The sequence below is a fragment of the Dendropsophus ebraccatus genome, chromosome 1 (assembly GCF_027789765.1).
Source record: "Dendropsophus ebraccatus isolate aDenEbr1 chromosome 1, aDenEbr1.pat, whole genome shotgun sequence".
Classification (NCBI taxonomy): Eukaryota; Metazoa; Chordata; class Amphibia; order Anura; family Hylidae; genus Dendropsophus; species Dendropsophus ebraccatus.
Window position 1 is genome coordinate 65,792,075 of NC_091454.1, and position 16,236 is coordinate 65,808,310.

Consider the following 16,236-nt stretch of genomic DNA (forward strand, 5'->3'; position numbering starts at 1 on the left):
TGAAACAGGCGGAGGTGGCATCAACAAGTACCATGTCAGACTGAAAAGAACACACCACTTCCTGCATGACACACAGCAGCTGATAAGTATGAGAAGACTTGAGATTTTTTAAATAGATTTTTACAAATCTTTATAACTCTCTGCTACCAGTTGATTTAAAACATTTTTTTTCTCTGGAGTACCCCTTTAAGCATCCTTCTTAAGTAAAACAGCATTATTAATAGACAAATATAACAAACTGACATGCATTTATCTGTGAAAATGATCTTTGTTTCCATTTTGCTAATAGAAGTTTATTCTGTATTTTCTGTATATGAATCAATATATGTATATGAATCAATGTAGACTGCAATGCTGAAATAAGTCCTTGTATCTCAGTCTCCATTGTCACATACGTTCACTATAGCTTCACAATAAGAATATAATTCCATAATAAGAGTTTTCATAGATTTGCTATAATAATAAAAAAATAACTTCTAACTAGGACAATGGAAAAATCAATATCAATAATAGAGAATGACTCATTATGTGGAGTTTGTATCATTTGGATTCTTGGTGTCATTTTGCAGTTATTTATAAATATTGGATGAATCATTAGCCACAATTCAGACACATCCAGCTTTATTTTCCTGTCAGAAAAGAGTGCAAGGATTACATCAAAATATTCCAGTCTCTGCTAGCTACTAACAAGAAACACACCACAAAATTAGAAACTATTGAGAGGGCAGATGATATAATACATAGTGATCATGGATTTACAGGTGAGAAAAAGTAGTGTAGAGAAGTCCATTAGAGAATTTGGCACTAAAGTCTGGGTACAGCACATACTACACCTTCAGCTCAGGTTTATGGGGTACATATGGCAGCAGATCACAGTTCAGAAAAGCTCGACACAGTTCACACTACAAAAGAAATGATTGGAATTAAGAGATATATGAAATTTTTTTGAACTAGACCCCTTTAAAAGGAACAAGAATCCAGGTTAACAAACAACAATGTGTACATCATCATGATCGTCAATGTCTATAAATGTAATGCATGTAGTGCTAGCCTAAGGGTAATGCCATGTTGGCCTAATGCTTGACTGTGTAAAATGTGACTGTGTGAGCCTACAATCCATTTATAAAAATGCATTTATGGCTTATGAAAATGCAATGTAAAAAGTCTATCAAGGCTGGTGGATGTCAACTCAGGTCTACTGCACAGTCAGTTGTAACCATTAAAGTGACCTTTTATTGAGTACCATAAGCTTAAGCAGATTTAGCAAAAAGAAAAAAAGTAGCATTGCCTGGACAGACCCCTCAGACAGAGCTGCAAAAATCAGTCATTTCTATTCTACACAAAAATGCTTGTAGAGAACGACAAAGGGAAGCTTCCCCACCAGGCCATTGTATTATGACAGAAGAGAAATGTTACATCTTTTGAGTTGTTAGAGCAAACTGGGGCCAGTTTGAAGCTACATTGATATATTATCCTCACATTACCCTCAGTAATGTTTCATGGTAAGAGATTTGGCAAATCTGGTGCAAAGAAAGAGAAGGCAGTTGCCCATAGAAACAGTGCAGCCTCCAGCTCTATGTTCTCAGATCTCTGACAATGGAATCCAGCAACCTGACTGGTTATTATGGGCTACTGCACCACTTTTCCCTTGCATTAGGCTTCATTTCAGGTGGGTGTATATACCCATCCCTATGGTGTTGTAAGGTTGGTTCAGTAAAGTCATGGCTATGGGTCCTTGTGTTTTATCCCTAATGTGAACACAGGCATAATACACCTGTCTGAATGTGACCTTAGTGTTGGCAAATCTCCTACCTTGTAGTCTGATTATTTAGTTAGAAATAATTCTCTATTCACTGATATTTGTATCTAGATAACTTGCATCCTTTTCAGATTTTGCTAAACTTCTGAATACGAGAGGAACCCCAGATATCGCATTAGCAAACGCTTTTTCCAAAAAGTCGTAACATTCTGTATTCCTTTGTGCAGTGTGCAATAGAAAGGTCCCATCAAAATTAATAATTATCCTACTTATAATCCCATCATCTGATAGATATAACCATTACGTTTTGCCCCCAGCTCTACACATTACATTTTCCTGGATCTTCAAAATAAAGAATTCCAGGGTGATGGAGGGAATCAACACTACCTGGTATTCTATGACAACATGATGTATATTTCTAACAGCAAGCCTGTACCTGAATCCTTCCATTACATATTTGCTCTTCCATTCACCTCTGCCCAGTAAATCTCTCACATTACGTCTGTTCATACTATAGTAGGTCTAGCTTTCCCCGCACACAGTAACACTGTGCCAGCTCACACAAAACAAGGACTAATATAAATGAGCAATAAGCAAGCCATTCAGTTGCATATGTCTGCATTTTCTATTAACAGGGTATTGATTTGGCGATGTTTAAAAAAACTCTTTGCACTTCTTTCCTAATTTTACATTGCAGATTGACAATAAACATTGAACATGCCTTTGTACAAGGTTGTGACTCGGTTACAAATTAACGATAACAATGCACAAAAAAGAAACATCTTGTTGTTCATTAAAGACTCCTGCAAGTTTTTAGCTTTGCATCTTAAATGCGGCACCTCTTCTGAGCCATCGCCCAGGGCTCTGGGAACACTGATGTCCCTTGTCTGGCTGACCTTCTAGTGACCTTCAGTTTTACTAGCCTTGGTATCATGATTAATGGATCCCGAAGAAAGCCATGGAGAGACAGATCTGGAGCTTGTTTGCTTAGCCATGCTGTAGTGGCTGATTACAGTGTAAAATCTTCCTCGTGAGTTGGAATCCTGTGCAGAGTAGTAGGCGTCCAGTGATGAGGGTATACATCTCTTATGCTGCAAATGAACAAAAGAAATATCTTTTAATGTGAAAGAAATAGTTGCCAATGTGTTACTGTGTATTTTATACCACTATGTCTGTACAATAGAAGTAAAAATAATATTTGTTTCTATAGTGCTCCTTCACTATTTCAATAATTGATGGCTGAGCTATCCTGTCCGGCGCCTGTTCTCTTCATACACAGGAACGCTAGGGGCAACTGAGACAATTCTACTTTACACCAATTTGATAAACCCCCTCCTTTGTCTCTCAGCTACTGGATATGGTTAAGGGTATAAACACACACACTGTATACGCAGCGTATTTACTGCTGTGATACGAAGCAAATACGCAACAAATACGCAGCAGATTAGATCTAAATAACTGAACACAGCATCAAATCTGCACCATCAGATCTGCTGCAGATCTGCTGCGTATACGGTGTGTGTGTTTGTACCCTAACAGGAGAAGGAGGCAATGGGACATTAAACCAGGGAAAGATCAGGATACAAAACCAGTGAAAAAGAAACATGGCTACAAACCAACACAAACAACACCAGAGTGTTTGTTGAGCTAAACCATGGGCTGCCAAAAAAAAACAAAATAAAAATAGACTGAGGATAGGAAGAAACATGGACCAAAACTGGGCACAAGCCACCACACAAAGTAATGAGAGATGCACTGCCAACTTAATGGATTATGCATAATGGATGCTGCTATGCCAACATACCAAAATTACACCAATAGACAACCACTGAAAGATGTACATTATGAAGGCATTGAAGCACCAAAAGATAAGTCAACAATACACTTTATTCAAAGAAAATCACTGTACAGAGAATTCCCGACCCAAAATTATTAAAAACACTTAAAAACTGCCCAACATAGAGCCAGAAACAGTGGTCATGGTCTCAAGACGTGCAATGAAGCAAATACGCTTTTAAAGAGCTAACTCCCCTCTACATACAAAAAAGTACCATATAACCATATAAACTACATATGAGTCTATAAGACATATCCATATACATCAAGGGAAAGTGCAAGTGCAAATGTAAACCCAGATATCAAATATATTTTTTGAAAAAAGTATACAGTGTACACCGCTCTGGTCTCTTTACATGTTGTGGTCGCAATCCGACGTGTTAATATATCAGGAACCAAGGTGTCTAATAGATACAGAGGGGGCCCAGCTGTCAGTATGAGATCCTGCAATCCCTGCCAATGGGGAGGGGGTGTTAAATAAACTGGTCAGCGAAGGGTATGGTTTTTTTTTAATTAATTAACAGGCTTATGCCTCGTTCACATGCTGTAAGACAGTGCTTGTTCTGTGTCACAGAACGGCCGCTGTCTGTGAAGTTCACCCCGGCCAGTACTGCAGTATTGGCAGGATGAACATCAATTCTTTTGAATTGGAATGCAGGCGTGCCCGCGCTTCAATTAACCATAGCACCGCATGGAATTAACCATAGGAGCCGCATGGAATCCCGGACAGAGTGTATACAGTGTGAATACATTTCGGCCAGGGATTCCATAAACCACAACGTCATTTGAAAATTTCAATAAATAGAGGCCGGTGTTACAAACTGTAACAACGGCTGTTATTTACTGAAAAAAATACAGTGTGTAAACAGGGCCTTAGTAGTGGAAGTTGTATGATAGACAAGGCCATTTATTTTGCCTCTTCCTAGAAGAAAATGCCAAACACACAGCAATGGGGTTTTTGAGATGAACATAAGATTTCCCCTTGAAGTTTATTGGCCTTTGCATTTAGAGGTAATCACGTGGATAACTTAACGTGGATTTTGTCTCTCCCGCACCCAAAGTTCCGCTGGTACCATAGGCTTCATTCTATGGTCAGGTGGATTTCGCCGTCGGCCCAAAGAAGTGACATGTCAATTCTTTGGGCGGATGGCAGAATCCGCCTGTGCCTAGAATAAAGCCTATGGGACAGCCAGATGTTCAAGCAGGAGCCTGCACGGAATCCGTAGCAAGTTATCCGTGCTATTTCTGTTGTGTGCAAGGGCCCTATGGGAGAAAAACACCAGTTTTCAAAAAAATGCCACACCCTCAGCATGCTGAATTAAAAAAAAAAAAAAACTGCCACAGAGCCTCAAACACTCCAGAGAGGAAAGAAAAATGTCACACCCAAAAAAAAGCCAAGTATGTAAGTTATCGCTAACAAAATCGCTCTGTAGCTGATTAGTTAGTGAGGGCTCTCTAGCCACCCACTGTCAGTACCACAATTGGTTGTCAGATGAACTGCTATCTTATTCTTCATAGAGGGTCAATTGTATTGGGGTGTTTTGTGCTTATCCCCAGATACATAGTAAATTCGAAGATTTGACCCTCTTTGACCCTCTTGGAGATCCGCACTATTAGTGCCGGAATCCTGTGCTAGGACTGTTGAGTGACGGTAGCCTTCAATGTGCACTCAGCACGGCACCGCAATCAGCAAACCCCTGACGGAATCAGACTATCACAAGACAAATTTTAAATTGACTTATTGTATATAACCACAGTGAATTTTAAGTGTGATACATTAAAAGTTACATTTTAGACCAGTGGGAAAATGGTATAAAATTCTAGCTTGCTAGAAACTGTCCAGACTATTGACTCTATACCTACCAATTGGTTGGGGTCACAACAATAAAGTATGTAAGTTACATCATAAACTTTCATTTTCTTCCAGCAAACATCTGGCTGCTGAAGTTTTTAATTGGAATATGGGCACATTCGGGTGTGCCCGCATTCCAATTAGCCATAGAAGATTATGTAAACAATGTCCAGAGCCATACTTTACATTTTCCGCACAGTCTATTTCGTTGGGCCGCTGTTCAATGAATAGTGGCCGCCCAAAATAGACCTGTGAGTTTTCTGTGCAGCCGCATGGAATTCCGGCCGGAGTGTATTCAGTGTGTATACACTCCAGCCTGGATTTTATAAGGGTTAATGCAATCAGACTCTGTGATTAAACAACAGCCGTTGTTGAAAACTAGCAACAATGGCCGTTGTTTAATCAAAAAATACATTGTGTGAACATGGCCTAACAATGTGAGGCTCATTTTGCTTGAAAATACAGAATACACTGTATGAACATAACCTAGTAATAAAAAAAGTCACCTAGTGAGACTAATAGATCTAAAAAGAAAGAAATCACTGGTAGCACAATCCTGTGAGTTTAGCTTCCTTCCGCCCACACACTGTTTGACAGCTCTCTCTGTAAACACACTCATAAGAAATCACTCTGCGGGTGTCAGGGAAACAAGACTCATAGTTTTTCTCCCTACTGCTATTCAAACACCTTTCTACATGAAAATACTGAATAAAACACTACATTTCATACTCTATGCTACGCTGCATTCAAATATCTGATTTTGATTTTCACATTTAGACTATGTTCACATTGGATATTGTAAGGCTCAAAAAAAACAACTCAAATTTGCAGGCATTTTTTCTTGCATTTACACCACCTTTAGACTAAACACAGGAAGTGCCGTGTTTTCCAGGATAACTAAAAAAAAATTGTACACTTGCTTTATTTCACATCTGTAGATTTAGATTTTAAAAGCTGTCACAAAATGGCCACAATACAGTTTTTTTTTTGTTTGCGTTACCTAATCTAATCACCTAATAAAAGTTTTGGTTATGAGAATACGCATTTAACATAAAATAACCTTTTTTGGAGGGAACATCAACATCCCAAAACATCCATTTTCAGTGGTAGCTTGGTTTAAAAGCAACTTGAATTAAGAGCGTTTTGGAAGAAGAGCTCACGGTTTTTCAAAATTGTAACTTGGTTTAAGAGCTTCATGTACTGGGTGGGAATGGGAGTGGGGGAGGGGCATAGCCTGCACAGGGTGGTCTACAGCATTGTACTCTGACCCAAGAAGTCTCCCTCACCTTCCAAATCATGGCAGATCTGTCAGTTCTTGTGTTTCCCATCCTCTCCATTCCTGCTATAAGGTGCCTGCACTCAGCTATGCACATTGCTGCTATAATGTACCTGCACTTACACTCAGCTATACACAGTGCTGTATAGAAAAGTTTCTGTCTCTGTCCTCCTGCACAGCTCTGTGATTCTCACTTCCTGATTGGTCCATGCTGAGCACACACCCCTTCCCCATTGCTGTCATGTGACCACACAGACCTCTGACATCAGCCCTGCTTCTCCATTCTAGCCTGTTGTACTATGCTACTGCATTATGGGGATCTATATCTCCTTCCTGTATCTACAAACTGCAGCTGTTTATGCACATACTATGCACATACTATACATTATACACCACATGTTGATTGCTATACTGTACAGTAACTTATAACATGACATATACACAGAGAGATTTATCTGACAGATTTTTGAAGCCAAAGCCAGGAATGGATATGAAAATGACCTGTTCTCTGTTTATAGTCTGTTCCTGGCTTTGGCTTCAAAGATCTGTCAGATAAATCTCTCTGTTTAAAGCCACCATTAGGGCTGCATCCAACTTCTTCAGCCATCTCTACTCCTGATACATCTGTACAATGTGTCATTATGATTTTCAGTATTTCACACTTATTGGGTCCATTCAACCTTAAAGCGTTTTCAGCTGCATGTTTTTGGCTTTACTCCTGCTTGTTTTTGGGCTTCAAACGTGTAACAAAAGCAAAAACCTGCAGCCATAAACCCTGTACATGTGAATACGCCCCAATATTGTTTTATTTTTTTCTTTTGTAATAGAAATGACTGCATACCTTGTATACAAATCCATCTGGGCAGCTGTGATCATATGTGAAGGCTTTGTAGACCACAAGGAACACTATGCAAGCAAGAAAAGCCAATGCCAGGCTTATTAGGATGGTGACCTAGAGGGAAAAGAATTGCATTCATAAATAAAATTGCAAACTTTAAACAAAGCAAAAACCTGATCATTGCAAAAAAAAAAAAAAGAAGTCACCTGCACCGTCCCTTCCTCAGTGTTATTAGTAGGGACTCATTCATGTATTAATTTAAAAAAAAAAAAAAAAACACTTCAATGGGAAAGATGTTGTTTTCAAAAGCATGTTTTGCCTCTGGGATACAAAGGAAGGACACTACAGTACTGAAAGGAGGAAATTGACAGCTTCCTTTTTGCAGCGCCTAGGAATGAAGACAAGTAAGCATCATTAGGACCTGAGAGCTCCTTCTGATCTTCCTGGAACCTGACATCACATCTTTCTTTGCATGGCTTTTTGATAATACATCATGAATTAAATTACACAGTGCATCTCAAGGTTTTCAAAGGAAAAAAGAAGCTTTCCAAGGCGTTTGCACTTTCAGCACATCTGCTTAGCCATAGAAATGTTCTTTGAATCTACTTTCCAAGAGATCACAAGTAACCTGGCAAGCGCCCGAGCTACTGAATTCCTATATCACAATATAATACGTTTCTAGAAATGGTCCCTCATAATAATGTTATCATCTGGTTATATAATGTCAAGAAAAATAACCTACCAGACACTATACAGTCACATCATTGTGGCTTGATAGGTTATTTAGGTTTTCATGTTATATAGAGCCTGTCAGCTCTTCTGATGCGTCTGTTGTAATAAACACCTGCATTGCCCATTCTTGAGAAAATGTTTGAGCATCTTTTCTTAGTAAAGAGTTTGAGGAGTCACAATTGGTCTTATGTTGTGCAGGGCTAGCTTGGTGTAGTAGTGTCCTGTGTGTGTCACGTGGCAGTGTGGCGTTGTTAGCCTAATGTCCCTAAGGCAGTCTACATTTCTTTGTCAGTGACCTCTTTCAGTGATAGGCCCCGTTCACACTGAGAAAGGTCGGAATTCCGCGGCGGAGCCCTCCGTTGCCGAAACCCGCCGTGCTCAGTGTGCTGCTTTGAGTGAAGGAGAGGGCGCACACACGTCCACTTCCTCCCCTCTCCGCTCGAAGAAATGACATGTCACGTCTGTGAGCGGAGAGCGGCAGCAGCAGAAGAGCGCGCGCCCTCTCCTTCACTCAAAGCAGCGTGAAAGGGGCCACAAAGTGCAGGTAAATGAATTCTGACACTAGGATTCTGTGAAACAACTGTAATTTTTATGAGCAGTTCTTGGGCACAAATCCCACAATCTTAGAGTCTTGTATAGCACAAGGAAAATACAGCTTAATGCGTGAAAATAAGAGTTGATCACTGCAAGGATACGGGAAATAGCAGATGAACTGTAGAACTGGGCTGTAAGGTACTGTGGTGGTACATAGCTTGGTTAATATGAGTTACAGATCTACTTAAAGAGAACTCAGTCCAAATAGACTGCTGTGGTTACTAAAAAATATTTTTAAAGAAAAACTCTGCAGACCCAAAGGGGTGCGTGCACGAGCAGGATCACCAACATAGAAGCCGATCAGCCACCATCTCAGACCGAAGGCCTACTAAGAGAAAGATAGATGCCATTGAGCAGGACACAATAAAACCCTGGACTAGAAGAAGGTTGTGGAAAGTAGAACTTATCCTCAAAGCTTGGACTGGAATAGTGACTTACAGTAGGTTCAAAGAAAAGGAAACACATCTCTTTGCATGGAGGGAAAGTCTTCTCCTTTGCTTGACCTTAACCTTACAGAGAAGATCATCCTGTTCAGTACTGCAGTGCGGGGCCGCATCCCAATTCGGGGCTGCACACAATGGAGTATGCGGCCAGAGCCGCACGCTCCATTATGTGCACTGACAGGTTTTCTGCAGCCGATATTCAGTGAATAGCAGCCTCAGAAAACTGACATGTAGTTTTTTTGCGGCGCCGCTAGGGATCCCGGCCGGAGTGTATACTATGTGTATACACTCTGGCCAGGATTTTTTAGAACACAGCACTACGTAAGTTTCCGTAGTAATCACAGCCGTTGTAGCCGATTTGCCACAACGGCCGTAATTACTGTGGAACTTACGTAGTGTGAACATAGCCATACATAGGATACTAAGAAAACTAGTTTAATATCGAACTAATCAGCCTAACAGAAGCTGAGCTAGCAGATGTGCTGTGGCAAAAAGCATAGCCCACACTGCCTTTAGGTCCACCTATTCCCATGTTAACAGAGGCTGGACTAGAATCATGTGACCAAAGCATTTTACTTTAATACATGTGACCATTGAGGTGGTAAACACATAGGTGGTATATTGATAATGCATCTAGTCTGAATGGTTAACTGTTATTGTGTGGCATATATTGTGCTGATATTGACATTTTTTTATTTACATTTTTGTGATTTTTATTTATCTATAACATTACCTATATTTAAAAAAATAAAACAAAATAACACATCTAATAAAAAAAAAAAAATTTAACCCCTTCACCGATGATGCCCTGTGCTGTTGCAATTAGAGATGAGCGAACCAGCCGGATTTCTGGTTCGTATGGCATTGGCTGTATCCCATTTTTCTAGGCATTCATTTCGATGTATCCACCCGCTGCACGGAGGGAACAGGCAGCGGGAGTCAGCCGCCAAGATTACTGATTCATACGAACCAGAAATCCGGCTGGTTCACTCATCTCTAGTTGCAGTATATATATCTGTCACCAGCATGGGGGCTCTCATACTGTGGCAGCACTATGCGGCTACAACCACAACCATATACAGTGGGGGCGTTTTCAAATAGTAAGTGAGCATAGTTTTTAAGGGCTGTAAATTGCAGCCAATTAACACACTATATAAAACACATTGTCTTAATGTGGAAACGAACCTTAAAGTAGACTATTTTATGGCAAAATACAAGAGAAATTTAGTTTAAGCTATTTTGAGCTGACCTAGTTACTCAGACACATGAAAAGCATTAAAATAAAAGGTGAAGATCAAGTGATTCTGATGAGAAGTTTTCTGGTGGTTAATTCAATCTGTCCCAGTGGTTTGCCTAGAACGCTAGATATTAATTAGCCCTTTTCAACCTGTATCATAGCTGGAAGCTGTCGATTCATGCTTCATCTTCAGGTGGCTGAAAGCTGAAATTTGGATATATGGACATATCCAGGTACATGAAAATACGAAAATGTAAGATGATTTTGCACCATACTGTGCAATCCAAGGTATAAATAACTTACTTACAAAGTCTACAATGTTTAAATAAAAATCATTCACACCATACCTGCCCTTTTCTAAGAATCATTATCATGGAGACTTGAGATGCGGTCTGTAGCAACCATTTTTTCTGAGCACTCCACCTACAATTACAACTCATTTACAGTGCCAGCAGAGTAACCCCCCAATACATAGGAAAAACAGATCAAACAATAACACTGCCGGCTGGAGCATTGCTCCATGGGAAACATGAATATGCAAAAGAAGAGCCTGTGGAGCCTCATTTAAGAGTCTCGAAACACAGGACTAGCCAGATATCCCTCTGGGAAGGACCCAGCTCAGGCATGGCTCCTGTAAGTAAACGACCAAAACCACCTTATTAAGTGACCCTATAAGTCAATATAATGACAAATGAAAAACCAAGGCTAGGTATCCATCTACAGACAACTGTTTTGGGGTGTTGCCCTTCATCAGTGTGAAGCAGGATTCTGGCTAGGTGGGAGCAATACCTAGCAAAGCCATAAGCGAAACAGATCACTGATCTCAGAAGGACCAGCAAAACAATAACACTGCCAGCTGCCGGTTAAAGTGCTCAATGCAGTGAAATCCTAGGTGAATTACAGCAACAGGTAACACCAGTAGATAGATAGCATCAGTATAAGACCATAGGAGCTCCCTGTTGAATGACCTCTTCAAAGGTCCCAGAGTACACTCAGAAATGTACACCTAGTCTAACTGCAGGAGAAAGGTTCAATAGTATATGGAGTCTATCTTCTATGATGAACTAAGGAGCCATGCTTTTACCTCTGTGCTTCTACCAACTCTTTAAAATGAGCAGTCTGGGTACAAACAACTAAGCAGATCAAAAGTTTTAAAATACCATTGTAACATGAGTTTAAAGTCCTAGTAATGATTACATCATTGTGAGCACTTTGTTTTATCGCTCCAATGTACTGTGTGTAAAATAAAAAGAGGAAGCAACCTTACAAATAATCTGCTATATGTACACAACTACCGTGCAAACCTTTTGCATTAACTGTAGTTTACTTCTGTCTGGCCCATTTTCAGACAGTAGTAGAGGATCACATGGGGTAATACATCATTGTTGGATCTGACTACACTGGGTTTGTTTGTAGTCTGTAACTATGAATACACAGATCATAAAAATTGCTGCATAGCTAGCAACAGTCCTAGGAAAAAGAGGTTAAGAGGGCATTCTTAGCTGTTTTGGGGCAAACCTGGAAGTGACCTAAATGGCAATGGATTATGTAGCCAACCACTCAAGGTAGAATGGTAGGATATCTTTAAAGAGTCATTTTCAAGGTTGCATCATGTTTTATTTAGATCCACTGAGGTGGACATAGCCTTAAGGCATGCTAATAGAGAATATAATAAAAACAGACTGTGTATAGTAACACAATGAAATGTATCATCCTGCTAATATTATATTACTTGATATATTTTGAATCCAATGCACCAAATGTCAGCATTTGGATGTACCTTACTGAATTTTAATAAGCTTACCAAGAACTTGAATTTAGCATAAGAGCCATGACAAATCAGCCTTCTGTGTATGCTTGGATCTGCTTCTGTGTCAGAGAAGAACACATTTCTAAATATAGTTCCAAATGTATTACTTCTTACAAGGTCTGGATAGATTACTGTTTATTCAAATTTATACATTTTTATTTACTCAGAATAGGCTTAGAATTTACATTTACGGTATGTGTGGCTTGATCTCTAAAAGAGACCTTTTCTAGTCAATTCAGCCTAATATCCTATAAGTATAAATAGATAATGATGTTTGATTTCAAGAGAGACATCAACCTACTGTGCAATGGATTTCATGTAGCAATTTGTCAATGAAAAGAAGAGACATTTCTATAACGGCAGGACAGAATAACCGTTTCCATTAAGATGCTGTAATACTGAGGTTTTGTTCATGCCAAGTCCGTATTATGTTTGTCAGGACCACATGAAATGGTCTGTTGAATGTACAGTATGTCCCTTAATGTATTCAACCGTTTGCCTATTCAGATGAATGTGCTATTTGACTCACATTTTAAAAAATACATACCAGACATTTAGCTTTTGAAGTAGTAGACGCTTGCATTGGGTACTCTTCCCAACTATATGGTAAATTGTCATAAAGAAATGGATATAAAGTGTCTATGAACCTAGTCTATGCAGCCACCCCCTCCTGAATTGGGTGGTTGCTTTAAGGGCATACACAAGAAGGTTGTTTCAACTATAAAAGGTTGTTTGATATAAGGCAAGCAGAGAGAATATGGCTCTGCCATACACTCTCACATACACATCAAGCCCACGGTTAACATTATTTCTGCCATAATTGGTGTGTGTTATATATATATATATATATATATATATATATATATATATATATATATATAACATCTGCAGAGTCTGAACTTTCCTTACTGATGAAACAGCGAAAACTGTTTTTGTTGCTAATCGGTCCTCATTTCTTTAAGTTTTCCCCTCTTCAGTCTATCCTATATACAGAAGCAAGGCTCATTTTTCTGTCCAGCCACTGCACCAAAGTAGCCCCAACACCCCCTTCCCAATTACTTGCCATTTACTGCACTGGTTACCCACTCAGTACAGAACACAATTTATAGTCCTAACTCCCACCCTTAAAGCTAAGACTAACACTTTCCATAATTCACACCTCTTACCTTGCTTGTGCTTTAGCAGTCCTGTGGCTTGATGCTCCAGACAATTAGACTTTATGATTTAAGGCAGGTCTATCTCATTGACTAACTGATCTGCTCTACCTTTACCTTACTGTCACCTTTCATTCAGCAGTGTACCCCTATGCTCCATGCACTTTATACCAGTATGTAAACAGACTGGCTAGTACGGACTCATACAGGGCTCATTTGCCTATTTATAAAAGATGCTGCAGAATGTGATAGCAATATATATTGTATTGTATACAATATTGTATTGTTATTGTGCCGTCACTGTGCTGTGACGCTGAGAGTCCTACTACTGGCCAGAAGAGGTCTACAGTCTGAGCCACATCGGTCATCATTGGGAAAGGTTTAGATGAGGTTTTTTTGGGAAGCACAGATTCTATCTCCATATGATAACCTTGTGGTCAAAGTGAATAAGAGACCTCAATCTATGTTACTAAATACATTTTAGTTGAATATTTGCATAATATAATTCAACTAATTTCTTTTGTGCTAAATCAGACATCTGCCGAAGGAAATGCTAATCCAGATTTCTCCCTGCTTTTATTTTGCTTGACAAATGGAGACAGCACAATATGTCAAGAGAAGGCGAGGAAAAACCTGTGAATAAAGCACCACTTACTTGTAATAAGTGAAAATTGACTCGTAGGGTGAAATTACCGTTTCATACAAGACACTTGTTGTGAATTGCTCTCCAACAATATCAATCAAAAGAAAATTATAACTTTTGCAAAAACATCAGAAAAAAATTATGTTTGTGATAATTTTGTGGACAAAACCACCACAATATGATAAAAAGATAGAAAATGTCCAGGTCCGTAACTAGAAAAGGCTACAACTATGGGCCCCACGACCTCTAAATTATTCCACTCATATCATAACATTGGGTGCAGGTCAGAGTAAGGGTCTATTACACAGGGAGATTATAGGCTAAACAGGCTGATAACACCCTGTATAATAGGGCCAGCAAACTAAAAAGCAGCTGTCACCTGATCTTTTTGTTCTGTCCTGTCAAAAAAACTTTTCTTGTTGTGCGGACATCTCACAGTTTAATAAGGGATTTGCAGCTGAAGAATGGCGAAGCAAAGGGCCTGACAAAAACAATCCAGTGATCATTTGTGTGGCTTTCCACTCACAATAGTTTAGCCTTGTAATAGACTTACACATGGCGATAAGTGTGCATTAATAATGCCTTTCTGACACAATTGTAATGGTATTTTACCATGAAGTGCGCAATTGCAGTAAAATAGCACCACGTTTGCCCCAATTCCATCAAAATTGTGGCAAAATGGTGCTATTTTACAGCAATTGCACATTTTGCATCAAAATTTCTTCAAAATCGCAGCAATTCAAAATAAACACCAAGTGTGAACACAACCCGATCTAAAAGATCATCACTTGTTAACATTTTCATAATTGTGGCCATAAATAAAGAGCTTCAAAGGGAGTTTAGTGAGCCCCGATTGGATCTGAGCCCACTGTCCCTGCTAACTTGATGTATTGCCCAAATGGCAGACCCCCAACTGCACAACTGTACTACTACAAAATCATAAGACTAGTGAAAGTCAGGGAACAAGCTAAAGGTCCATATATGCGCAATATGGAATGTGCCGCTCTGACACCCTTAGTGTTAGCAGGCCAGGCGCTGCAATGGAGAAGCAATACTCCCCTCAGGGGCGAGGTCAAGTAAGGTCTTAACCAAGATCAATAATCATTACTTATGGCCATATTTTTGCCTAAAAGAGTTGTGTAAACATACCCAAAAGGGCAATCAAGTTGTTACAGGTGAAACAGTTAAAAAAAAATGTGTTTCACCTGTATCAATTTTGCTGCTAATTACCACATTGCAAAATTGTGGTATATTGGAGAATCACAGCTTTTTTTGCAGTTTGCCACAGTTTTTCTAAAATGGTTATTAGTTATACAGTTTTACAGGTGAAAAACAATTATGATACAAGTGTCCCCTGTAAAAAAGAAATGCCTAGATTCCCGTAGATTCAGTATTAATAAAGTTTCTTTTCACCACTATAAAACATTATCATGTGAATGTGCCCTGAAAGTCAGAGTCAGGCCCCATGCAAATGACCACAAAATTTATTAGGATTTCTCATTATAAAATCCTCATAAATTTCTGGACCTCTTGAGGTCTATTGGCCAAGGATAGCCTTTAGTATTTTACTGAAGGGTTTCTGTTCCGTAAAACAGACAAAAAAAACATAGAACCAGTCCTATTTTTGGGCAGAATTGTGTCACGGATGACTGCATAGACTTTTCTGGGTGCATCAAAATTCAGATTTCTGATGGTATTTACTGACTACTATCGAGAATTACTGACGTTGAAAAGAAATCTCATTAGTGGGGAGAGATTCCTGGATATAATGGGTTTAGCGCTCTCGGCCCATGTAATGACTTTGGTACTGTATAGCACACTTTTAAATACTAGTCTGTATATAAACATATGTTAAATAAAAATATATATATATATATATATATCCACATATATACAGGGGGCAACTTTCTGTAGTTTGCCTTGAGCAGCAGAGTGGCTTGATGGGGAATAACATAGCACAGGGGACGGGGAGACTATAAGGTACAGCAACAGGGAAAAGAGCAGACGACCAGGTACAGCAACAGGGACAGGGGTGACGATCAGGGTAGAAAGGGGTTAATTT

General features: G+C 39.3%; 1 protein-coding gene across 1 annotated transcript in view; it reads right to left on the reverse strand.

The window, feature by feature from the left end:
* Nucleotides 1–604: 604 nt before the first annotated feature.
* Nucleotides 605–16,236, reverse strand: part of NSG2 (neuronal vesicle trafficking associated 2) — a 45,684-nt gene continuing 30,052 nt past the window's right edge. Inside the window, exons 4-5 of the mRNA XM_069954972.1 lie at nucleotides 7,565–7,675; nucleotides 605–2,850 (exon numbers count right to left, since the gene is read on the reverse strand). Of these exons, the coding sequence (XP_069811073.1) occupies nucleotides 2,659–2,850; nucleotides 7,565–7,675 (303 nt within the window). The 3' untranslated portion in view covers nucleotides 605–2,658. The remainder of the gene's footprint in view (nucleotides 2,851–7,564; nucleotides 7,676–16,236) is intronic.